Below are 25,532 nucleotides of genomic sequence, written 5' to 3'. Positions count from 1 at the left end.
TTCCTCAGTATCATAAAAGAAATTAATTGCAATTGGATCATTCCATCTTTATTAGATTAGTATTCAATTCAATTGGATAGATCATCCAAATGTGCACATACCATAAAGGTGCTGGAAATTAGCGCCTTGAACAACATCAACAAACACAAAGCAATATGACAACATTTAACAATCGAATTTCAGTGGCTTAATAAACATTAAATGACACTTGAATCAGATATTCACTAGCTAGTTCAAACAGAAAGAGTAGCTAAATAAATAAACAATTGCTGCACTAAATATGTGATAGTTAACAAGAGAAACAGACTAAGACCTTAGACAATGACATATGAAGATAGAATCACCAAAAACTTTGACATGGTCGCTGGTCAAAATCATTCGAGAAGGAATAAATTGACCGACAGGATCTTAGAAATGGATTGGAGTCTCCAACAGGATCCTTTATGAGAAATGAACTTCATGTGTGGCTAAAGCCAACATTATCAGTTCAAGAGTGCTGGAAATTGATCTTAAACCAAACTTACCTCAAATAAGTTACTTATCTACTGTTGTAAGTAGAAAAGTTAACTTATTTGGTGGTATCCAAACGGGCCCTCAATGTTGCCACCAACACGTGAAATTTCAACATGGCTTCTGTAAGCCTTTGGTTCTAGATCTTGTAAATCTAAAGTGAGCAAGAAGCATGCATGTGGTCTACCAGGATATACCTTGAACACTAGAAGTCATAAAATGGGGCATTCCATTCTCAGGAAATTAGAAACAAGAGACACATTTTTTTAATCTAATAATAAGCTTCAGACCAAGTCATTAACTGATGGCTAATGCCCAAGGATTATTATTTGTTAATAGCTATAAAGAAGATACAGTTCAAAACCCCAGCTAAATTAGAATTCCAAGTCTTTGTGTGGCGAATACCTTAAAAAATATCCAAGCATCTGGGTACTCCAGTTTTACTGAATGATCCAATTATTGTACAGATTTGTGGCTCATTGGAGTTGTCCAACATGTACAGTTTTAAGGCAAATCTTGTTGTCCCAAAATGTAGAAATTTAAAGTGGTAGCCCCCATGTAGCGAAATAGCTACGGATAATATTTGTAACTAAAAGTAGAACGGAATCCATAGCACTATGCTGAAGCTAGCAATAGCTACAGATCTAGAAATAAAGCTACGGCGCATATCCAACCCAAAAATATTTATAATAATTGTGTCTCTTACCATTGCTAGTAAATGTCCTGATTGATCAACTCATCTAAGCTAATACGGATAAAGACTTCATGGCTTACAAACCCATAACAGTAAGGATGAATTTGAGAAAAGGAGAAATAATCCACGAAAAAAAGAAAAAAAACCACAACTAAAGAGAGGGAGTAGACAACTTACTGTTTAATTTTTTATTTTTTATTTTTAACTTTTCCTTCTTTTCTTCTCTGTTTCATCTGCTAAAACAAAGAAGAAGGGACTGAGAAAACGGAAGTAATAAAGATAGACAAAATCAATAGACAAAAGAAAAATACAACAATGAAATTAAAATTCCAAATGAAATCAGAATTCCAATGAAAAATTTCAAAGAAAACCCAATTCAGCTACAAATTATAGATTGTTGTCATTCCAAAATTACAACTGGATAATAATTTACAAAAACAATAAGCAGCAGAAAAGATTAATTTATCCAGCGGCATCAAACTGATCAGATAATTGGAATAGTCCAACCGTAGTCAACTACAAGTCAAAATTCTTGTGATGAACTGATAATTTGAAGATATACCTTCCAACAGGTATGTTCTTTGAATTTCTGCAGTTGAGGCCCTAGGAAGGACTGAGAAAACGGAAGTAATGAAGATAGAAGAAAACCCAATCAACAGACAAAAGAAAAATACAATAATGAAATTAAAATTCCAAATGAAATCAGAATTCCAATGAAAAATTTCAAAGAAAACCCAATTCAGCTACAAATTATAGATTGTTGTCATTCCAAAATTACAACCGGATAATAAGTTACAAAAACAATAAGCAGCAGAAAAGATTAATTTATCCAGTGGCATCAAACTGATCAGATAATTGGATTAGTCCAACCGTAGTCAACTACAAGTCAAAATTCTTGTCAATTATAAGAGATGAACTGATAATTTGAAGATATACCTTCCAACAGGTATGTTCTTTGAATTTCTGCAGTTGAGGCCCTAGGAATTTAAAAACTCAAAATGAAAGTTACCGTTTCCTAGCAGTGGAGAGCCAAATTTAAAGAAACAAAACAACCAAATGCCATTTCAGAGTCTTCAAGAAAGAAAGGAAAAAAAAAAGAAAAAAGAAAAAGGAAAAACCCACTTGAGTTCTTTGGCCTCCGTACCATAAAGCTTGAGTTGTGTTTCAAGACCATGGTTCCCACTCGAATCACCTCCACTACTGCCATCCGGTTGTTTATCAATCAACCGCACTTGCACTTCATCACTCCTAGTCCCAAGCGATATGGTCATTTGTTTGTATTCTACAAGTCAAAGTCAAATGATGGTGATATAGTCAGTGTCCTCAGGTTTGAATGGCTAAAGACAATGATGATATTACATAGCAAACATATCAGTTCAACTACATAAAAGAAAATGAAAACTCAAAGCTAATTAACCAAGTGCTATGGTTTCTTCCTCGAAACCTGCAACAGAAGACCAGATTCATGAAGTTAGAAATTAGAATGGAAAATCCAAGGTACTAATCCAAATAGTCCTGGAAAAAAATACTAAATATTCATACTTTTTGGGAATCTTACATAGTGTTAAATAGTATGAAATGAGGTCAATTTAAGTTCGAGTCCTATGGGGCTTTTGCCTTTTCTTGTTTTAGTGAATCAGGCCACAGGCTTGAATTCTAGACAGAGTTGCAGGCTGCAGAGTAGTTACCTACAACAAATAAATCTTATTGTTTTCTGGTATATGGTCCATCCACGTGGTGGCCCGCCAAGTAAACGGCCCTGATCACAATATTGTAGAAGTGCCATGTGTACGGTAGAGATGTTTTCCACACTTCAGGGACCTCCAATACAGTATAAAAACACCAATAAATAATAATAATAATAATAATATAACAAAGAAAAATACAAGCTCATTTGATAGCCAGAAGCTAGATTCCATCACATTTTCTAACCTGATATGGAAAGATATGACTGCCAAAAAACCAAGGTACCAGTTAATCATTTGAAGTACAAAGAAAAACACAAAAATAAAAATAAATCCATTTTTATAGCAATAACTATTCTATTTCAATTAAAAACAAAACCATAACAACAATAGTAAGAGAACTTAACATCATACCAATTGGAATTACTAAGATGTTGTTGAAACTCTAGATTCCATCAAATTTTCGAACCTGGCCATTAAGACACTAAACACAATTCAACTATTTGAGAACATAAATATCCATTTCAAAAAAAAAAAACAAAAAAAAAAAATATGATTACGTTGCTCAAATGCTACTTGCACAATGTTATCAATCCAACGCTGAAAATCATAATCTACACCAAAAAAAAAAAAAAAAAAAAAACTGACCCTTATCTGCATCCAGATCCAGACCCAGACCCATATCCGTACCCTGAGCCAGATCCCGAAACCTCACCATAGCCTGACCCATAATCGCTTCCTGATCCTGAACCATGTCCTAATCCCGAGCCAGAACTGTTGAATCTGAATCTAGATCCAAACCCATGTTATGGTTTCTTCCTTGAAGGAGGGAGAGAGAGGGGTGCACGGCCAGGGTTGCATTGAGAGAGAGAGGCTGCACAGGGGCGTCCGGTGGCAGGAATTGAGGGAGAGAGGGCTGTTTGTTGAAGTTTAGGGAGAGAGAGTGCTGGACCGGACTCAACGATTTTTTCTTGTCGTTTTCCTTTTCTGTTTCTTTTTTTTCTTTTGGTTTTTTGACAATATTTTGAAGTCTGAATTTTTCTTTTAGTTTTTTTGTTAAAAGTGAGTGGTGACGTGGACCAATGAGGATTAGGCAATCAGGGGATCCCTATTTGCCTAATAATAGAGGATCCAAACTCTGAGAGAACTTTTTGAGAACTCATCACACGTGAATTGAGTCCAAAATCTGAACGGTCCACGTGATGCTGAACCCCATGAAACCCTTATGACCCAACTGTTACTTTGATCTAAAACATTGGTGGACCATGACAAAAGAAAACATTTTTCTACCTTGATTTGCATCTCTCTTTTCTATGGCCCACCAGAGTTTTAAATCAGGGCGAAAATTGGTCGGCACTGGTTTCATGGGATGCTGCATCACATGGACCGTTCGGATTAGAGGTCCATGACACGTGTGAAAAAATGCACACATGCGCAGGTGCGTATAAGTGAGCGTGCCTCGTTGAGTAACGTCAAGCCACTACCGTTTTCAAAGAGAAAAAAAGGGTTGATGAAACCCTACCGTTCTAGGAGGAGAAGAGACGGAAGGCGGAAATTGCAGAGGGAGATTGCAGAGAGGGAAAGAGAGAAAAAGGGTTGATGAAACCCTACCGTTCTAGGAGGAGAAGAGACGGAAGGCGGTAATTGCAGAGGGAGATTGCAGAGAGGGAGGGAGGGGGAGAGGGATTGCAGAGAGGGAGGAGGAGAGAGCTTGGGATGGAGAGACGAAACCTTCAATCCCCTTTGATGTGTTCTCTCTCTTCCCCTCTTTTTTAAAATCCGACCGTTGACCCTGTAAGTGACTTACAGGGAAGTGACTTCTCACCCCCACCCCCTGCAGTTTTTGGTAGATTTGCCTGTAAGTGACTTGCAAATTGTAAGTTACTTACAATTGATTTTTCTCCCCCAAACACCACCTGTAAGTGACTTCCCTGTAAGTTACTTCCCACTTACCCGACTCACAGGCATCCAAACAGGCCATAAGCAAAGACTCTGAGAAGACCACCTCAGCAGATGATACCCGTGGTGACGCTCCGGTGAGTGATATTCTAGAGCAGATTGCGCTCAGTGACGATTCAACTCATCTCATTTTGAATGAGTTTTTGTTGGCAACTGGGACTGATTCTAATAAAGCTGGAAATGCAGCCCTCAGTGAAGGTGGAGGAAGGTCAGACTGGGATAACATTTTATACGGGGTATTTCGCCCTTCTCGGATTGATGTAGAACTTTTATCATGGGTTTATCTGAGGAAAGACAGACTCCGTCGGGGAATGGAGATTTTTCAAAAGCTAAAGGAGTTTGATCTATACCAGAGCTTCTGTGAAGAGAAATTTAAGCATCAGTGCTATATGGAAGCTTTCAGTGATCTTGAAGATCTCTGTCTTGAAGAAATTGGGAAAAGGGAACAGGACTCTGTGGAATATGTACCTCATCAAAGTTGGGAGGCTGTCTTGAGGAAGCGGCAAGAAGAGCTTGCGGAAAGAAAAGATGATCCAGTTCTCATCGAGATTGGGCGGGATGCTATTTCAACTGTTCTTAAAGAATATCAGGCTTCGAATGTTACGTCCAACAACAAGGAGGATTTGAGAATTCAGGACAACCTGCATCAAGTTGACGTACGAGAGACTAGTAATAGTAATCGGAAAACAAAAGCTGTCTTCAGATCTGGAGGTTAGTTTTTTTTTTTTTTTCCTATTTGAATCTTTAATGAAGAAATGACATTTTAGTGAGGTCTTAGTAGTAGGTTGCTGTCCTGCAGACGAGTAGATTTGATGTACGGATCGTGCAGAAGCTTGATGCCATGCAGCAGTTGGAATGTGAGCTTGAGGTCATCTGCAGCTTTGATTATTGGGAAGTTATGTCACTCCTCGTGAAGAAGTTCGTGCGGGTCTATATTGATTTGATTTAACCGTTTTCCTCTATACTTGCCTGATTGAGGTCGAGTTTTAAATGTTTTTGGTGGTTATCTTTGGAGGATATAGCACGCAAAGATGCCAAAGAGAAATCTGATGCTGCCAGTGAAGCACTTTTACTGGAGCTTTAGCTTGAAGCCAAAAGCAATGTCAACAAAAGAGGAGGTGATGATTCAAAACAGATACAGGCAAAGTCAAAGAAAACAGAAGAAGAAGAAGGATTATAGAAGAACTAAGAAGTAAGAATCCAGAGGTTTTCAGTTGTGTTGGGTCTGGTTCTGTTTCTTTTATTAGGACCGCTTTCATTTGATACCTGCTAATCTGTTTATTATTATAATTTTTTAAAATCTTTTTCAGGGCGTTGTTCGTGACAAAGAGACTGCACTCATCAGGAAACTAAAGAACAAGCGTATGTCTCTCTCGAGTCTCTATATATAATAATCTTTGCCGGTTTGATTTTTGAGAGCTTGTGTAATTACTCCTGTAAATAGGTAATTATTACCATTTCACCCTGTTGAAAAAGAAAGGGATTACTGCCTTGAAAACTGGTTCAACAGAATTAATTTAAATTTGTGGACCCAGGGTGATGTGTATTATATATCCATTCTGTTCATCTGTTTTACCACAATATTTTAAGGCATGATACATAAAACGAGGAAAATACAACACTCAAGTGGCCCACACCAAAAGAAATAGTGGCCTCGAGATGTTTTTAATAAATATTCGATTTCCTTTTTCCCACGGCTTGGTCCACTTGAGCTTTGAATATGCCTCATTTTTTTGGCTCATGCCATAAATTCAGTTGGCATAATGGATGAATAGTGTGGATAATTAACATGCATCATGGTGGGACCCACAAAAATTGTATGACCTTTTTTATCTAAAGAGCAGCCGGTCAAATCAAGCACTAGAAATAGTGCCGTAAATACGGGTGAAATAATTATTATTCATTTCTTTGGCAATTACCACTGAATTGAAAATTCAAACTCACCCGGTTCTATATATATATATGTAGAAAGAGAGAGAGAGAGAGAGAGAGAGAGAGAGAGAGATACTCACACACAACTAGTTGGACCATACATTTTGGTCAACCTCAATGCGTCGTGGACATCTGAACCGTGCATCTGATCAGTCCCCTCCTGGTTACGGGATCTCCCAAACATCAATAAGAAAATCAGGTCGGCTACACCATCTGGAACCGTGTGAAATCATACCTAAGACATCTAAAATCTGTTAGTTGGGCCCACTTGACTTTTGGAATGGCCTGTAATTTTGTGTGGCCCCTGTGAAACACACATTGGACGGACAGATGTCTGAACCACATCTAGGTGGGCCACAAACAATCGGGAAGGTTTTAATGGTTGGGCATCTACTCTTACCGATTCCCAATGTATGGTCCATCTAAGTCATGCATTGGCCTGAGTTTTGAGTCCATGCCTTAAAATAGGAGGGTGCGTATGTACTGGGTGGGTGTCCAGCGAAGGTGCGCTCCCTATGCTTTGTATATGTCATCCAAACTGTCAATTGGGTGTGTCCCATGTTTGGCTTACAAAACCAAAAGAATCATGCCAATCCAATCATCAGGCGGGCCACACCACATTAAAAAAAAAAGAAGAAAAAAATATATAAGAACTTGTTTGATTTGATGTAATTATAGTGAATTGGAAATAAACTTGTAATTATTTTATTTGCCACGTACGTGTTTGAAACAAGGTGGAAGTTTATCCGCTGCCCCATTTCACTATTTGTACCTTGCAGCAGTACCTTGGTTGATGCAACTGATGTTCATCAGAGAGTGTTGGTGTTTGCAGCCGCTGAAAGTGTTGATGAACTGAAAGAACTAGAAGAGGAGCTTGAAGCAGCTGAAAGAAAGCTTGTGGAAAAGCTTGAGTATCAAATTCGAATAGAAAATGAGGCTAAACAGAAACGCCTCACAGACAAATCCGAGGGTTCTTCAGTGGGCTTGCATACAGGATCTGTTGAGAGGACTGCAGTCCCTGGTAAATCTTCTAAGACGACAAGCTTTTGTTTTGTGTTTGTGCATTAATATGATTTCTTTAGGGGTCGTTTGGCACCATGGATTAGGGGGGATTTCAAATCCCCTGGTTGTTTGGCAGCATAAAGTAACCGGGGGTTTCAAATCTAGGGGGTTTCAAATCCCCTCAAAGAGGGGGTTTGAAATCCAAGGTGAGAGCTTGGATTACACCTAAAATCCTTTCAATAGTTGCATGCGTAACATATGTGTCACCATACTATTATTCTATTGGGCACATGACCTACGAATGATATCCAAAAACAATTATATTATCAATTGCATAATATGGTGACCAGCACCGTCCAAACATTGTCCATGTAAATCAACGACTAAAAATCGTTGGTTAGTCACTCAAACATGATCTTGTGCTTGTGGCCCATCCGAGACTTGAAATTTCATCATTTTCGGGCAAAGCATATATTTCAGCAGGCTTATTACAACCATTGTGTCAAACATTACATACGTCACTAATTAGAGATATTAAAGTTGATTAAGTAATTAAATTCAAACCCCTGTACATATATCATTCATAGCTACTTTTGGATTAAAGTTGATTCCCAATCCAGGGTGCCAAACACAGTATGAGGATTTCAAATCCAGGGGGTTTCAAATACAGGGGGTTCTGAATCCAGGCTCCCAAACAGGCCCAGCATTAAGATGGATGCTTTTGTCTGAAATATATGTCATATCCTGTCTTTTCAGGCCCATCAAACCAGGGAATTTCGGAGGATGGTCTTTCACTGAGTAGAAGGCAAGCTCGTAGTCAAAACCCTACCAGTGATAAACATTCTCAAACCTTATCTGAGAAAGAAAATGAAGCCAACCTTTCTCAAATTGAAGGTTGCTTCAAGGAGCAAACTCATCTATGGGGTAAGGATTATTTCCATGTTGGCTGCAGTATGGCTGAGTTGTTGTGCTTTTGTTTACTTGGCTCAATCAGTTGTAAGAGTTTGAAATGCTTCTGAAACATGGAATTAACATGATGATCATATACTTTGAAAATTAGTTGATCCACATCTAGAAGATAATGAAAGAAAGGCACTAGGACATCTCTCTGCAGAGGAGCATGACGAAGAAAGATTCCAAGCTGACCTTATAAAAGCTATACAAGAGAGCCTTGGTAAATATCACATCACTTTACACATCCATGGAATTGATCTTTGTGGGGCCTCCCTGTATAGGGGACTTTCTCCAATTTCCTTGATGCATCTTGTTTACTTTTATAAAATTATTAGTTGCCATTAAAAAAAATCTTTTATTGGTATAAATTTGTGGTTCTCCATTTGATATTGCTCATGTGAGAAAATCCTTAATTGCATGCATGGTCCTATATTATCTTTGATAGAACCTTGGAAGATTACAGATCCAATGCTCAAGCTTAGGCTTGGTGTTTTTGCATTAATATGGATGCTTTTGTCTAAAATGTGTTTCATATCCTCTGTCTTTTCAGGCGCAACAGTCCAAGGAATTTCAGAGGATAGTCTTTCACCAAGTGGAAGGCAAGCTCATAGTCAGAACCCTGCCAGTGATAGACATCCCCAAACCTTATCTGAGAACAAACACTACGAGGACAACCCTTCTCAAATTGATGAGGAAAGATTCGAAGCTAACCTTACAAAAGCTGTGCAAGAGAGCCTTGGTAAATATCATATCACTTTACACATCCTTGTATACTCCCCCCCTCCCCCATTTTTCTCATTCTTGTTTAACTTGAGATGAACTATTTAGGCCTTTCTTTTATTTCATGTTGATATGTGACATTGTGATTACAATCAAACTATTGGCTTTCCCAGCTACTAGCAGGCATGAAGATTTCAAGCACGTAAGCTTTAAAAAAAAAAAAAAAAAAAAAAAAAAGAGAGAGAGAGAGAGAGAAAAAAAAAAGAAGTAACTAATTCTTACTTGATTAGTTTAGAATTCCTAGAGTTACTCTCATTGACCAATGAGTTGATGAGAAAATCTTGTATCGACCTTCCCGTACAGGGGACTCTATTCAATTTCCTTGATGCATCTTGTTTCCGTTTATAAGATTATTAATTGTCATTTGAAAATAATAATAATGATAATCTTGTATTGGTATAAATTTGCGGTTCTCCATTTGATATTGGCATGTTTCTTGTGTGGTGAGAAATTTGCGGACTGTGAATCCCATAAGCAGCACGTGTGGGTGCACATTGGAGACCTCCTACTGAAATTGTTGCCAGTCTTGCCCAAAGAGGCTGACAGTCGCTGGGCTGATATGCTTCTCAAAGGAGGCGATGATTCAAAACATTTCGAGCACTTTACCAAAAGCAAAAGTAACTAATTATTGCTTGATTAGTTTAGAACTCCTAGAGCCACTCTCATCGACCAATTCGTTGATGAGAAATTCTTGTATTGGTCCCTCAATATAGGGGGAGTCTCTTCCATTTCCTTGACACACCTTGTTTCCTTTTATGAAATTATTAGTTGCCAAAAAAAAAATGTCGTATTCGTATAAAATCGTCCTTCTCCATTTGACATTGTTCATGTGAGAGGGTCTTTAAATGCATGCGTGGTCCTACATGATCTGTATTTGACTTCTACTATTACCTTTGCTTCAATGTTTCACTGGAGTGCATGTATCAATTATGATGATTTCAAATGAATATCTACAAGTTCTATTTTATGTTTCAATACCTCCTACTTGAACTTATCATAACGACACTAAATAATCTAAGGGCGAGTGATGGAAAGAAATTGAGAAAAGAAAGGATAAACTTCTATAATAATAATAAAAAAGGATAAAATGATCCAAACTCATGTTGCCTCTTGAACATTACATGAGGGGGCACACACCTGGACTGTTGAGGCATGCTTTGTGAGTAACGCATGTGCCCTGTGAGATTTTTGATTTGAGATGTGCATTAGAGTCATACACCTCTGAAGCTTTTAAACAACCACAATGAATTAATTTTATTCTACTAGAGATTTCTTAAGTAGTGGGTATTATTTTAATTTCTCATAGTCAGTACACACACACACACACACACACACACAAAATAATAATAATAAATCTAATATTGAAGGCTGAAATGCCATATTCTTGCATCGTATTCCCTTGATGCATCTTGATAAGCAGTACTCTTAAATGCTTATGGGATTCCTTCTCGCAATACCTTAGTTGCATGAATATGTACTATATATGTGTGTTCCTGTGCATAATTATATTAAGTACTATATGAGTGTTCCTGTGCATAGTTGTATTAAATTATATTTATAGAAATACATTGTATAATGAATATGCTATAATCTTAAGCATGGTTTTAAGACTTAACGACTTGGACTGACTCGTTTGGTCTTGAGCTAAGTCATGACTCGGCCAAGTGAAGGCGACTTGGCCAAGTTAGGCAGAATCACCCCCAATTTTCAATTCTGACTCTGATGGTCAAACTGGACTGGGTCAGACCAAGTTTGAGTCACCTAAGATGAGTTGCGTGGGACTCGGGTGAGTTTCAAAATGTTGATTTTAAGATTATTAAGAAACAGAATATTTGATGGTTTTCATTTTTTTTTTTTTTTTGTGGTAAAATGGTGACCCCCACGTATAGAGGAGATAAATAGAAATTTGTCCTATCTTTGAAAGAAAAAAATAGGAAATATGATTCTTACAATTTGAAGCATCAATCTTCTGAGGAAATCATCATTCCTATAATTAAAACAACAAATATACGTTCTGAAGTAATAGTCTTAGGTGAATGGATGACCAAGGCAAATGCTACGCAACATGACTCTTTTTCTTTATTACGGGGAGCTGACTTTATGATTGAAGAGGGGATTAAATACTAGGAATGGTTGACCATGAGGTCTCACTCCTAACTGATGGCTTCACTTTAGCTTTGGCTTTCTTCCTTTCTTCCATGTCTGTTTCTTCCTGTCTTCCATGTTTGGTTGACCATGAGGTCTCTCTCTCTCTCTCTCTCTCTCTCTCTCTCTCTCTAAACCAGTTTAACTAACTCGATGGCATCCTAAAAAGAAGATGGGTCTCCACTACCAGTTATCAGAGCAAAAGAAACCATATCTTTAAAACCATACCTCACTGGGGCTTTAGTGGTCCATTTTCCTTTGCCTTTAGCTATGCTTTTTTGAGTTTGTTGTTGATTGTCCCGCTAGATAACCTTTCTTGTTGAAGATTTTCCTTTTCAATTTCTAACTCATCTAGCTCCACCTGCACTGTCTGTTACTATTACCATTCTGCAACTTTTCTTCATCTTCCTTATTGGCTTTCACCACCTAGGATTCATCAACCACGACATACCTACTGATGACTATTTTTTGTTCAACCAGATCCCATAGCTTGAAGCCTTTCACTCTTTCTCATACCTGAGAAATATGCATTTTCTTAACTTTGGGTCTAGTTTTGATCGTTGTCCATTTTGCACGTGAACATAAGTAAGACACCCTAAGTTGTAATCAACTTTCTTCCCTGTCCAAACCTCCTTTGCAACCTTGAAGTCAAATGGTGTGGATGGTGACCTGTTAACTATAAAACATGCCTTATTTATAACTTCAGCCCAAAAGCTCTTCGGCAACCTTACATGTAACCTCATGCTCCTAGCCCTCTTTAAAAGAGTCATGTTCATACGTTCTGCAACCCCATTTTGTTGTGGGGTTCCTAGAGTGGTGAAATGTTGAGTGATTCCTTCATTCTTGCATAATTCAATGAATTCCTTCTCCCTATATTCTGTCCCATTGTCTGACATAAGACATTTTATCTACTTCCCCGTCTGCTTTTCTACTTCAACCTATGGAAGTATGTGTAATTTTGTATGTGCGTGTGTATGATTGTCATGTACTCTTGTGGAGTACTGTAACATTTCCTTCCAGTAATGTGTGTGTGTATGTTGATCTTTTGACTAACTACAACACCACTTGTTGCCCTAGCTGTCTCTCCTCCTCCCCTCTCCTCTCCGGACATCATATTTCTTCTTCTTTATTTTTCTACTTGGTATTAGAGAGTGCGATCCGGGACCTGATCAAAACCTACGGATATGGGGCCCACTACTGATGTCGTCCGTACATACCGATGACGTTAGCAGTGTGCGGCCGACAGTTCTTTTGGAGGGAAAGCTAGGATATGGTAGATCTGGAAACTAAACGAATAATGGAGATTTTTCTCCATATTTTGGAGTTTTTGTGGTGTTTTAAGAAAAATGGAAACAAAATTGGCAAAGTCCAGATTTTGTTCTTTCTACTATGTTGTTTTTTCTTAAGGACTTTTGAGTAAATCTTCCACAAGGGTTAGATGCATGGTGGCCATAATGGCCACCACCATTACTGTTATGATACAAGCTGCAACGGCCATTATGACCCTTTTTTTTTTTGAAAAAAACTATTATAGGACTATCACGGGGCCGTTACGGCCTGTTTTTTCCGTGATGGCCATTATGACCGTTTTGACCCCGTAACGCGTAACGGTTATGACAGTTACCATTACGTAATAGCCATTACAGCCGTTACGTAACCGATTTTGAATACCTTGATGTTATGGCGTGTTTCATGAGGAGCGTGTGTCGTCGGCCCCTTATTTTTGGATCCTTTGTTGGGATTTCTTTATTCCCTTCTTTTATATATGTTATGGCAATCCTGTGTAATATCATGTTGCGGGGATTGCTTGTACCGTGCCTAGAAGTATCCTGCGCACACAAGGTGTTTGATGAAAAGTGTCAGTCAACTTCACATGGGAGTCTCTTTACAAATGGGGATCTTTCTTTCTCAGTTTATCTTCCCTTCCTTTATCTGGCCATGTCGTTAGTTGTGAGTGTGGTTCACTCCTTTGTGTTGCTCGTGATGCACACAAGTCTTCACATGCTATTGTGTGTATTCTCTCGAGTGTTGCACGTGACGCATGCTCATTTATTATGAAAGTTGCACTTATTTGTGAGAGAAATTTTCATGTGGATGACAAGTTGTGACTCGATGTTTGTCGAGTTTAGTTATGGCCATGTACTTGAAGAGAATGTTCAATGGATGGAGGAAGTTCAAGTTATAGTCTATATCCTGCCACGTTGTGTTTGAGGGGGAGTGATAATCCATGCTTATCACCATTATTTTCTTTTTATTTATTCCAAGCTGAGCATGATCAATATACTTGCTCCAGCTTAAGGGGGTGTATGGAATTATGTGTAATTTTGTGTGCGTATGGTTGTCATGTACTCTTGTGGAGCACTGCAACATTTCCTTCCAAATAATGTGTGTGTGTGTGTGTGTGTGTGTGTGTGTGTGTGTGTGTGTGTGTTGGTCTTTCAACTAACTACAACACAACAATTGTTGCCCAAGCCATTTCTCTTCTCCCCTTCTCTCTTCTCTCCCTACATCATATTTCTTCTTCTTTTTTTACTCTACCTTCTGTTACTTGAATTCAGTGAAAACCTCATACTTATGCTTCATGAAGTAGACCCAAACCTTTCTTGAATAATCATCGATAAAGTTCACCAAATAGCAAGCTCCACCTTTTGAAGGTATTGTCATAGGCCCCCAGACATAGGAATGAATATAGTTCAGAACTTCATTACTCTTATAAGACTCAGTCTTAAACCAGACCCCTACATTATTTTCCATATACGCAATATTTGCAGAAATCCACTTTGTATGATTTTACCTCCTTCAATAATTTTCTTTTGTGAAGTTCTATCATGCCACGCTCACTCATATGCCTTAATTGCATATTCCACATATTTGAATAGTATGTATGGGATTCTGCAAGTGAAGTAACAACAGCTCCACCTATAACTATGCTCCTTGTCAATTTGTACAGATTTCCCACTTTCTATCCCTTCATTAATACCAGTAAGTTTTATAACTCCACCTATTACCACGTATGTGCAACCACTTGAATCTAATGTGCCCAGGGACATGCATGACATCACCCGAGGTCCTTACAACTCCATCAAACATCTTAATTTGTATTGTCCCTATTCTAATGGCCTTACATGCAACATAATTACCCATTAGAATAGTACAATAGTTGTAAGATTTATGTGTCTCAAACCAATCCCTATTAGGGCACATATGATACGAACAACTAGAATTTGAAATCCAAGCATCAACAAGATAACTCGTACCTGAGGAGAACGAGAATAGGTCCCCATCATTGCTATTTGAAGTTCTCCTTCTTCTTGTCTTCCGTGTCTTTCTGACATTTTTAGTAGACTCTTTTAAAATGTCCCTTCTGTTTACAGTAGTAATAACCATCATTTGGCCTTGATTTCAATCTAGATGTCATCCTGTCTGTTCCAGATTTCTCGTTTGATCTCCAATGCCCTTGATTTCCTTTCGCCACTAGCCCTTTTGCCTAGGATTCCTCACTGTCGGGTTTCTTCCTCTCATCTTGTTTGACAAAAGCACTACGGTAACTTCCTCTGTTTTTAGTCTCCTTCACATAAAGTAGGGTTGTGACAAGATGATCATAAGAGGAGGGAAGCATGATACAGGGAGTACCGACCAACACACCAAAAGCTCCATAGTTGTTGGGGAAGCACCGAAATATCCCTTTATCCAGGCCCTTCCAGGCAAACCGACCGAGACCTCCCCATGGGCTACCTCACATCTCACAGGCCCCATAGTGGGCCCCACCCCGTGGCCATTCTGCATCTCACAGACCCCACTTGTGGGCCACCCCACTCCAATGTGGAGATGCACTTACATCATCCACCCCACACCAGTAAGGAGACTCGAACACTAGTCTTCTTCTCTGATACCACTTTAAGCAGGGAGTATCGGCTAATACACCAAAAGCTCTAGAGTTGTTGGGGAAGCACCAAAATTTCCCTTTATCTAGGTCCTCCCAGGCAAATCGATCGAGACCTCCCTGTGGGCTACTTCACATCTCACAGGTCCCACAGTGGGCCCCACCCCGTGGCCATTCTGCATCTCACAGACCCCACCTTGTGGGCCACCTCACCCTAGTGTGGAGATGCGCCTGCATTAAAGCGATGCTAAGAGTAGCGACGCCTTGTCTTCTTCCTGTTGTTTGGGATGGATTTAGGGTGTGAAAGGAGGAAAAAGGGAAAAGAAAATAGGAGGAAAGAGTAGAGCTACGAGAGAGAGAGAGAGAGAGAGAGAGAGAGAGAGAGAGAGAGAGAGAGAGAGAAGCTTGTGTTGTGTGTTAGGGCTTCAAGCAAGCCCTAACACATCTTTTATTATATACATACTCTGCAGGAGCACACAACATTATGCTTCTGCATACACCCAGAAAGAAATAAAGGAGAAGCACAAAATATAATACACGACTTGCATTCTCTAAAAAGGGTTGGAAATAATGCTTAGATCTTTGGCTTAAAAAATCAGACAATTGTAGTCTTTAGGTGGGCCACAATGTAAGAATCAAATTTAGAAAGGATGCTCCTCATTAAGGTTTCTATAATTTGGTCATTCTAAGTGCAAAACAGACATATTCATAGGCTTTATAAAACATATAAATTGATAAATATCTACAAAAGGGACTGTTCCGATACCACTTTTGTTAGAGTTTTCAAATGTAGTAGAAAATTAAAAATTTCAACAGGTCCAAATTTAATATGTTAGGCCTAAGGATCTCCATTAAGATATTGTCAAGTTTTTATAGAAAAAGAATATTCTGAGAATTCTGAATCTAAAATTACCTGTAGATCACTGCCATTTAAAACATGTAGATTACTAATGTCATACCATTAATTGAGAATGTTCTCTCTCAAATCTATCCCGAATGAGGAGAATAGATGTGTCAACATGCCTAACCCTAGAGCAAGGCTACGACAACGCACTGAGATTCATCCCCACAACAATGGACCCCACATGTTATGTGTGGATGCATGGATGAGGAGAGGTGATCTCTCTCTCTCTCTCTCTCTCTCTCTCTCTCTCTCTCTCTCTCTCTCTCTCCTTCCCCCCTAATTCCTCCAAAATAGGATCTATTTATAAGGAGGAGCTAGGGTTTAAAGGAGAGACCAATATGGTGCTCTACTACCCTATAAACTTTGGTATGCCCTCAGTGTTCGAGTTGTCGGTATCGCTACAAGTTTTGCTGGCCAGAGATAAAGATATAATATCGTTATCGCTGACAATATCACCGATAACCGGAAATGTAGGGAAAAAAGGGAAAATATGGAGAAAATGGTGGAATTTTTTAGTGAAACTTCAGGACATGCCTAAATACACATATTTACATATTCATAAATGAAAAAATTGCAAAAAGAATGCATTAAATTAGAAGTTTCCATTTAATGGGGGCCAAAAGGCATGCGTTATCATAAGAAATCACTCAAATAGTAACCAAAATGAGTTTATATAATACAAATACAGCTGGCATACAGTACTTAAGACATGTAAAAGTAAATGAACTCAAAGATGCCAAATCAAGGATGGATCAGATTATCCAATCAGCGTGGTATTTGATACTCTGGCTGCGTATGACACTTGATACCTAGCATTTGAAAATGGTACATGTGGCAAATTCAAACATAATCTAAATCATATTTTCACTTCATCAACATTTGTGTGACCTAATCAAGAGGTTGGATGGCAAAAAAAAAAAAACCATTACAATGGCCCTATGAAGTTTTTAATGGTGGGCATTTAATCACCACTATTTCCCTTAGTGTGGTCCACGTCCACCTGAGATGCAGTCATGCAGATCTGTCTCATTTTGAACTCATGCCTTAAAATTATCTATCAAAATAAATGGATGGCATTGATAAAATATTTATCATTATGATGGCCCCACATAACATCGACCTATCAATCCACCGATATAAACAAGTGACATGTGCGCACAGTATAAATCAGTACCCTTATCGTATTGAGTCAACTGTGTGGGGCCCATTGTGATTTATGTATTTTATCCACCCCATCCATCCATTTTACAAGATAATTTTAAGGCTTGATCCCGAAGATGAAGCATATCCAATGCTCAAATGGACCACACCACAGAAAACAATGTGAATTGAACATGCCTACCATTGAAAAATCATTAGGGGCCACAAAAGTTTTGGATCCATGTCATTTTTGTATTTTACCTTCATCCATCTTCGTGTTATCTTATGAACAACTTGGATGACAAATAAACACCAGTGTGGGCGCCTAGGAAGGTTTCAACGGTAGGAATCATTGTCCCCACTGCCTTGGCAATGTGGTCCACCCTAGCTTTGGATCTGCCTCATTTTTGGGTTAACTACATAAAATGATCTCGCTAGTTGGATGGATCATGTGGATATAACACATACATCATGGTGGGGTCCACAGAACTTGGTGACTTCCACACGCCATTGATGTCGCACCTGCATACCACGTTAAAAGGAAGCTAACTCGGTGGGCTGTGTACTGAGTAAATTCTGTGGCGTTCACCGTGATTTATGTATTTTATCCACTCCGTCCATCCATTTTAATATATAATTTTTGTGCTTGAGCCTAAAAATGAAGTATATTCAAACCCCAAGCGGAACACACAATGGGAAATAATGTGAATTGAACATCTACTGGTCCACAAAAGTTTTGGATCAAGCTCGTGTTTTCCCTTCATCCATGTCTGTGTGATCTTATGAACAGGTTGGATGAGAAATAAACATCACTTTGGGCCCACGAAATGTTTCAACGGTGGAAGTTATTATTCCAACTGTTTCTAATGGTATGGTCCACTTGATCTTTAGGTATGCTTAAATTTTGGTCTTAACCCCTAAAATAAGATGGAAAATGGATGGACGACATGGATAGACCGGATACATTCACGATGGGCCTAACAGAGTTTACTCAGTACTATAAGAGCTTACTGAGAGAGCATACTGAGTAACTCAGTACCCAATCTGATTTCGCATAGGGCTGGTGGACAGTGCTCTGTGGGCCCCACCATGATATATGTGTTTCATCCATTCCGTTCATTCATTTTTTAAATTTATTTTATGTCTTAATGCCAAAAATGAGAGGGATATAAATCTCAGGTCGATCACACAAAGGAAAACAATAGTTGTTGGATATCCATCATTAAAATCCTCCTAAGGCCCACTGTACTGTTTATTTGACATCCAATCTATTGATTAGGTCATACAGGCCCAGATGAAGGGAAAAAACAAAGATCAGCTTGATTCAAAACTTTTATGGCCCCCAAAAGGTTTTTAATGGTCAACACTCATTCAACACTGTTTCATTTAATGTGGTGCACTTGAGATTGAGATATACCTAATTTTTAGTCTCTTAAGTTAAAATGATATGGAAAAATAGATGGACGGAATGGATGAAACACATACATCATCGTGGGTCCCACAGAGCATCGACCATCAGCCATTGGTTGGTGGCAGGGGGAGTAGCCAATCCGTTCCCAAAACGCGGACGCTGACAGGTTGAGTAGCAAGACTCGCTACACGTCACCAAGTTGTGGACCCCACTATGATGTACGTGTTGTACCCACAACGTCCATTCATTTGGAGATATTATTTTAAGGCATTACCCAGAGAACGAGGCAGATCCAAAGCTATAGTGGACCCCAATGTATACCGTTGAAACCTTCCCAAGGCCCACCATGATGTTTTATCGAAATCCAGCCTGTTCAAAAGTTAATAAAGACGTCAAAGAAGGGAAAACACAAATATCAGCTTGATCGAAAACTTTAGTGGCCTTTAGAAGTTTTTAATGGTGGTGTCACTCTCCACACTGTTTTCTGTGGTGGGGTCCACTGGAGCTTTGGATGTGACTCATTCTCTGGATCTTAATCTAAAATGATCTCTCCAGATGGATGGACTGCGTGGATACAAAACATACATCATGGTGGGCCCACAGAACTTGGTGATGTCACTTTAGTAGTAGTCTCGCTACTCAACTTGTCAGTAGCCAATCTGCGCCCGTAAAAACCCCTAGAGGGAACCCCTCCACCTTCAGTCTCGAATAGAGCTTACGTTTTCGAAACGGAAGTGGGCTTCGTCCACTTCGGAAGGAAACCCTCGAAACCCTAAATTTTCGATGGAAAGTCTCTCCAAATCCCTAATCTTCAACAAATTCTTTGTCGAAATCATCTCTAGGTTTGAAAATTTTGAGTATTCGAAGAAAAAAAGAGGAAAGGAGAGATTGGATGGCACTTACGGCACACCGATCAATCAATTGGCCCATCGCAATTTCCGTTCACCAATCCTCTTCTACGATTGGCCCACCTCTTCTACAGGTACGGAAATCCGTAAGTTTCCACATTTTTTTTCCTTTTTTTGGGGATATTTTGCGTATTTATGTAACACCCCGATGTTATTGGTCTTTTATCGTTGAAAATGGGTTGTCTGCTATAGTTATCCCGTGATTTCTCACTGACAACTGGACATTTTCACAAAAAATCGATAAAATCGCCGAAAAATCAGCGATATTAGGAAGAGAAACGAAAAAAGGGAGTTTTAGTGTTGGAACTCCAGCAATACCGAAATTATCAGCGATAATTCGATAATATTGCCGATAATTTAGACACTGTATGCCCTAATGTACTAAAGCATTTCCTACCTAATCATCGAAACTGCTAGGTCAACCCAACACATTTTGTCTTTAAGAAGGCCGTAAGTGATTACTTTTTAATCATGATTTGACTCAAACCGACCTTTACTAAAAAAGATAGGCAATCCAGCATCCCACTTAGACCTAACAATGTCATATATTGCCCTCGTCCAATTCAATACATTCCTTTATCTAATCCTAAACTCTAAATGTGTTGGACGCTAAACCCTATGCTAACCTCGCTCCGATACCAAAATTTGATGCATGGCGGAATGATCTAACTTGATATGATGCCATGAAATTAAAAGATAGATTAACTAGAGCAATGGAACGGCAAAATAAAACTAATTTACCATAAATTTAGAAATTTCATATTCATGACGTCCAAATTCAAGCCTACGACCTATGGGAGATAGAATCCCCATCCTAGCTAGGGTTAAATCTGAATTCAATGGAAATCACATGTTTAGTATGAGTTTTGACGTGTTAGGGCTATTTAAGAGCTAGGGAATGTGGGGAATGAGTTTGGGTATCTAGGCTTTGATGAATTAGGGTTTAGAACATTAGGGTTGAGGTTTTGGGTTAGGATTTTAGATTTAGGTGGAAAATATTGATGTCGCTTAATAATTGCTTGAAAAAAGATGGACAAAGGAACTCTAACGAGAAAAGTGAGCAGAATGACTATCTCTTTGAACCATTCTATACAATGAATGGAATTAGAGTTTTTGATTCTACTAGTGTTTTCTTTAAGAAACCAATCGCCTTTAGATAATAGATAGGTGGCAATTCGCCCTTAGTACAGTATCGGGTAAAGCCAAAATGTTGAATGCTACCTTTAGTGACCCAACTCAGCGGTAACCATGTTCCCAAATTGACTCAATTTCTCCATTGACCATGGTCATCCACTCTTGATCCAATTCCCATGCAAATCACGTGATGGACCACAAAATCTCAAGAATTACCATCAAGTTCGATTAACACATTTTAATAGTAAAAAAAAAAGATCAGCGGTTGAAAACATTCATGAAACCATTTAAAACCTTTTTGAGTGTCAGGCATAGTAAAAAACCACTTGATGTATGGTTCAAGCTACCAGATCTCAGCCATAAAATGTTCTTAGGTAATTAATGAATCCTTTGTTGGATCATTTGCCTCAACCATATCCCAAGTATGAACCTGCAACAAGCACATATGACTCACTATAATTGATTTCATGATGCAGGCCAAATCACATTGCACCAGGGACTTGAGTATCCCTATGTCCTCATGTCTAAGGATTAGTCAAAGGTAGTACATACACTAGTTGATCTGGACTAGGCATGATGGGCCTCTCGATCCGGAGACTTGAATTGATCCTCCAATCTAAGCAACCAATGGGTCTAACGCCAGGATCCTATTTTTATAATATTAACAATCCCATTTGAGGTATGCAAAGGCACCAGATGGTGGAGACCTTCCATCCCGATTCATCATCGGTCCTGATGCGGACATCAGGCCCTTCAAAGTTTATCAAAGACGAAGGCGGCCGATGAATACATCTTTATGGCTCGATGATGGTTCATGGCATAACCAAGGATGATTTTGAAGATCTGGTTAATTACACAACTATGGATGATTTTGAAGACCTTATTAATGGCATAATTAAGGATGATTTTGAAGACCTTACACGTGTCCTTGGATTAATTGAAGGCCCCATGATGGGGACATCACATGCACACACATGCCCCCCTACGCGCGTATGCAAGGAGGAGGACCCCACCATCGATCTGGATTGATGACGACGTCCAGGGAGGATCTCCTAGTTAGAGGACTGTTTTGGTTCGTTGGATTGGGCCCGATAGCCATGTAAAGCCCACCATGGGTTCTCATGATCGTGACCCACTAGTCTAATTAATCTCGTATTTTAGGTTTTGCTTATTATTGTTATTTAGAGTATCATGGATGGTTTAGATTACTTTGATCAACTGTTATTTTTGATTACTTCATCGCCAAGTAATAGGTTACGCACATGGCGCGAGTTTTGGGCTATAGGGTTTTCTTATAAATAGGCACCCCTTGTAGGTTTTTTTCCTCATTGAAGATTAATAAAAAAATTCCTGTGTTTTTCTACTCCTCTTAGCTTCTGAGTTGTGGAAATCCAATTGGGTATGAAACCCTCCCTCGAAGGGCTGATTATCGTAGTGCGAAGCCACATCTATCTCGATTCGCCCCCATCTTCTACTATCCATACTTCTCATCTCTTACAATCATCTACGCTCAAATCTGCCTTTTATTGCAGCTATTTTCCTCTTTACAGCAGCATTTCAGAATCTGGCCCTGCATGAGAGTTAAAACTTCAGTGGAGCATCACACACAGACCGCACATCGAATCGAGCCGAAACTCGGGGGTTTTGGAGCCCACCCCTGGCTGACCCGACTCAAAGAGTCAGTTTCCAGATCCGGGGCCCCTTCGCACATGCCACTAGGCCCCTGCGCACATGCGTCAAGTCTGGCCCACTGTCCGCTTGCAAGGACTGTCTACAGGTTCCGTTTTCTCACCTCTCTCATCCCTCTCGTACTTACCTTCCATAACCCTAACCCTAGATTGCATCAATTAAAATTTATTTGCCCTTTTTCCCTAACCCTAGGGGTCTCTAGATTGAAACCTATGAATCCCCTTGGATTGGGAATATATTTCTGTGCATGTGTGGATGACTATACTTCCCTTTGAGTATTATTTGGTCCATGATTTTTAGTGATCCAGCCCTAACATGTGCAGGCCTAGACCCGCATAGATTCCCCTTGCTTGAATGTTTGAACTTTTGTGTGGAACGTGGAATTTTTATGTGATTGTTTCTGAATTAATATAATCTAAAGCCTGAGATCTTGCATATCATAGTTAATTTTCATGTCCTGCATCAAAATTGGTATCAGAGAGCTTAGGGTTCTTATGGAGGAACGCATTACATGTTTAGGGTTTAGTTAGTTTATGTCCATTATGCATCCATTCTCATCATATATAGTTGTTTAGAGGTCTATAAATCCTAATATAAACTGTTGAAATTTTTGTTATCAGAAAGTTAGCAATTCACATTGCTGTAATTTTCTGTTATCCCTTTTGTTTGACAACAATTTTGCTGAATTTCGGTGACATTGTGTAAGTTCCCTCATATAGTCCCATAAGATCATTTAGTCTCATTTAGATGCATGTAGTTGCGGCAGAAGGTCCTTAGGTTGAGTTAGTAGTTGTATTCCCACATGTACGGGTCGTGTTTTTGGTTTGCACCTGACACTAAACATGGAGCAATTGCAAGAATCAGTGAACAAGTTGACCCAGCAGGTTGGAATAACATATGGACCAACGCCTTGAGCAGTTTAATGCGCGTATTACCCAACTAGAGACCTCCCTCGGGGCAAACCCCACCATTGGAAAAGATGTTCAATCTCAAGCAGGTGGTTAGGAGGTTAGACTAAGGAATGGGGGTGGCCAAGGAATTGGTCATGGGCGCGCACCTGTGGCCCCACCCCGCGAGGGACATCATGATTAATATGATCCAGATGCGCAACTCCTCAAGAGAGTAGTAGATGCCCCTACGTTTGATGGCCACTTGGACCTAAAGCATTTTTAGATTGGATGGTGAATATGGACCATTATTTTGAGTGGTATGACATGTCGGATGCTCGTCGAGTCCGATTCGCCAAGATGAAGCTTGTGGGCCAAGCAAAGAGGTTTTGGGCGACAGTAGAGTGAAAGAAAGAAAGAAAAAACACGTCGAGCAATACCTCAAAGCATATGTGAGAAGACGGTTTGACTTTCGCGATTCTAGTGCTAAGGCCAACCCCTCTGGGGCTAAACCTAGTGCTAGGTACCAGAACAAACCTTCTAACAGTTTTCAGCCCAGGCCCAAGGATGATAAGGGTAAAGAAATTGTCGGGTCTAGCTCAAGTGGAAGTGGGGCAACTAGGTGTTTTAGGTGTCAGGGGTTTGGTCACTTTGCCCACCAGTGCGACATGAAAGAGGGCACCAAAGTATTCCTTATTGATGGGTAAGTAGAAGTAGTGCTCCCAGAGAGTTACGGTGAAGAGGAAGAATACGAGCCAGTAGAAACCACTAATGATGAGGAAGAGGGAGTGTAAGAGTTTGCAACCTTCACGATTGTGCGTTGCGCCTTGGCTCAGGCCAAGAACACTGATGATTGGTGCCGCAACACGATCTTCTATACTTATGCAAAATGTGAAGAAAAGTGCTGTCAGATGATCATAGATAGTGGTAGTTGTGACAACGTGGCATCGACTAGCACTGTGAGCCGTTTGGGCTTGAAGCTTGAAGCTCATCCTCAACCCTATAGAGTGTCCTGGGTTGATGAAACTTCCATTCTAGTCTCGCACCGTTGTCTTGTTCCTATTCAATTTGGATCATATAAAGACACTTTAGTGTGATGTTGTTCCCATGGATGTCAGTTATATCATTTTCGGTAGACCATGGCTCTATGATGGTGATGTTACCATATTTGGTCGTTCAAATGTGTATACATTCTAGTTCGAGGGTAAGAAGGTCAGGCTAAATCCACTGCCACCCAAGAACACGACTGGAAAGGAATCCACTACACAGAGTGGTGTGAGCGGCTCAAAAGAATTGAAGGAATCGAAGTCGAAGTCCAAACCACTCCATATTCTAAATGCTAAGGACTTTTGAGCGAGAAACGGAGGCGGACTCGATGGTATACGCCCTTGTGGCTAGGAAGAGTGTACCAGAGGCTAGTGTAGAGTTACCCACTGAGGCCATTCACGTAGTGCATGAGTTTCGTGATGTCTTTCCTGATGATTTACCGAATGAGCTTCCCCCTATGAGGGATATACAACATGCCATTGATTTAATCCCTGGGGCGACTCTACCAAACCTCCCACATTACAGAATGAACCCAAAGGAGCACGCTGAGTTGAAGAGACAAATTGACGAACTTCAAGAGAAGGGTTTCACTAGAGAGAGCATGAGCCCGTGTGCCGTGCCCGCCCTTCTTACACCTAAGAAGGATGACACATGGAGGATGTGTGTTGATATTAAGGCCATACCACGTCTTTATGACATTTTGGATATGATGGCCAATGCTACTATCTTCTCAAAAATTGACCTCAAAAGTAGTTATCACCAAATCCGTGTACGCCTTGGTGATGAGTGGAAGACGGCCTTCAAGACGAATGATGGGCTACGCGAGTGTCTAGTTTTGCCTTTTGGCTTAACTAATGCCCCAAGCACT

General features: G+C 39.6%; 2 protein-coding genes and 1 long non-coding RNA gene across 3 annotated transcripts in view; 2 read left to right on the top strand and 1 right to left on the bottom strand.

Annotated features, from left to right (window-relative positions):
• Nucleotides 1-1,189: 1,189 nt before the first annotated feature.
• LOC131257423 (uncharacterized) lies at nt 1,190-3,357 on the bottom strand. The gene is made up of 3 exons (XR_009177389.1): nt 2,327-3,357; nt 1,767-1,807; nt 1,190-1,437 (listed from the first exon to the last, which is right to left on the bottom strand). It is a non-coding gene; the product is annotated as an uncharacterized LOC131257423 (long non-coding RNA).
• A 937-nt stretch (nt 3,358-4,294) lies between these two features.
• Nucleotides 4,295-6,034, top strand: LOC131217470 (uncharacterized). Its single transcript, XM_058212409.1, has 3 exons — nt 4,295-4,327; nt 4,854-5,766; nt 5,871-6,034. Exons 1-2 carry the CDS (start codon nt 4,295-4,297, stop codon nt 5,562-5,564), a joined length of 744 nt encoding a protein of 247 aa, XP_058068392.1. The 3' UTR covers nt 5,565-5,766; nt 5,871-6,034.
• LOC131217469 (uncharacterized) overlaps nt 5,880-25,532 on the top strand; it is a 30,937-nt gene continuing 11,284 nt past the window's right edge. Inside the window, exons 1-6 of the mRNA XM_058212408.1 lie at nt 5,880-5,966; nt 6,159-6,210; nt 7,613-7,801; nt 8,539-8,706; nt 8,843-8,956; nt 9,287-9,475. Of these exons, the coding sequence (XP_058068391.1) occupies nt 5,880-5,966; nt 6,159-6,210; nt 7,613-7,801; nt 8,539-8,706; nt 8,843-8,956; nt 9,287-9,475 (799 nt within the window). The remainder of the gene's footprint in view (nt 5,967-6,158; nt 6,211-7,612; nt 7,802-8,538; nt 8,707-8,842; nt 8,957-9,286; nt 9,476-25,532) is intronic.

The sequence above is a fragment of the Magnolia sinica genome, chromosome 10, assembly GCF_029962835.1.
Source record: "Magnolia sinica isolate HGM2019 chromosome 10, MsV1, whole genome shotgun sequence".
Lineage (NCBI taxonomy): Eukaryota > Viridiplantae > Streptophyta > Magnoliopsida > Magnoliales > Magnoliaceae > Magnolia > Magnolia sinica.
The sequence above is the reverse complement of the archived record's forward strand: the minus strand, read 5'-3'. Positions and strand labels throughout refer to the sequence as shown.

Bases quoted from the DNA above. Each gene is read 5' to 3' on its own strand.
- LOC131217470 (XM_058212409.1), top strand. From the start codon at position 4,295: ATGACACGTGTGAAAAAATGCACACATGCGCAG. The intron at 4,328-4,853 runs GTGCGTATAAGT...CCCGACTCACAG, and splicing joins AAAAATGCACACATGCGCAG to GCATCCAAACAGGCCATAAG.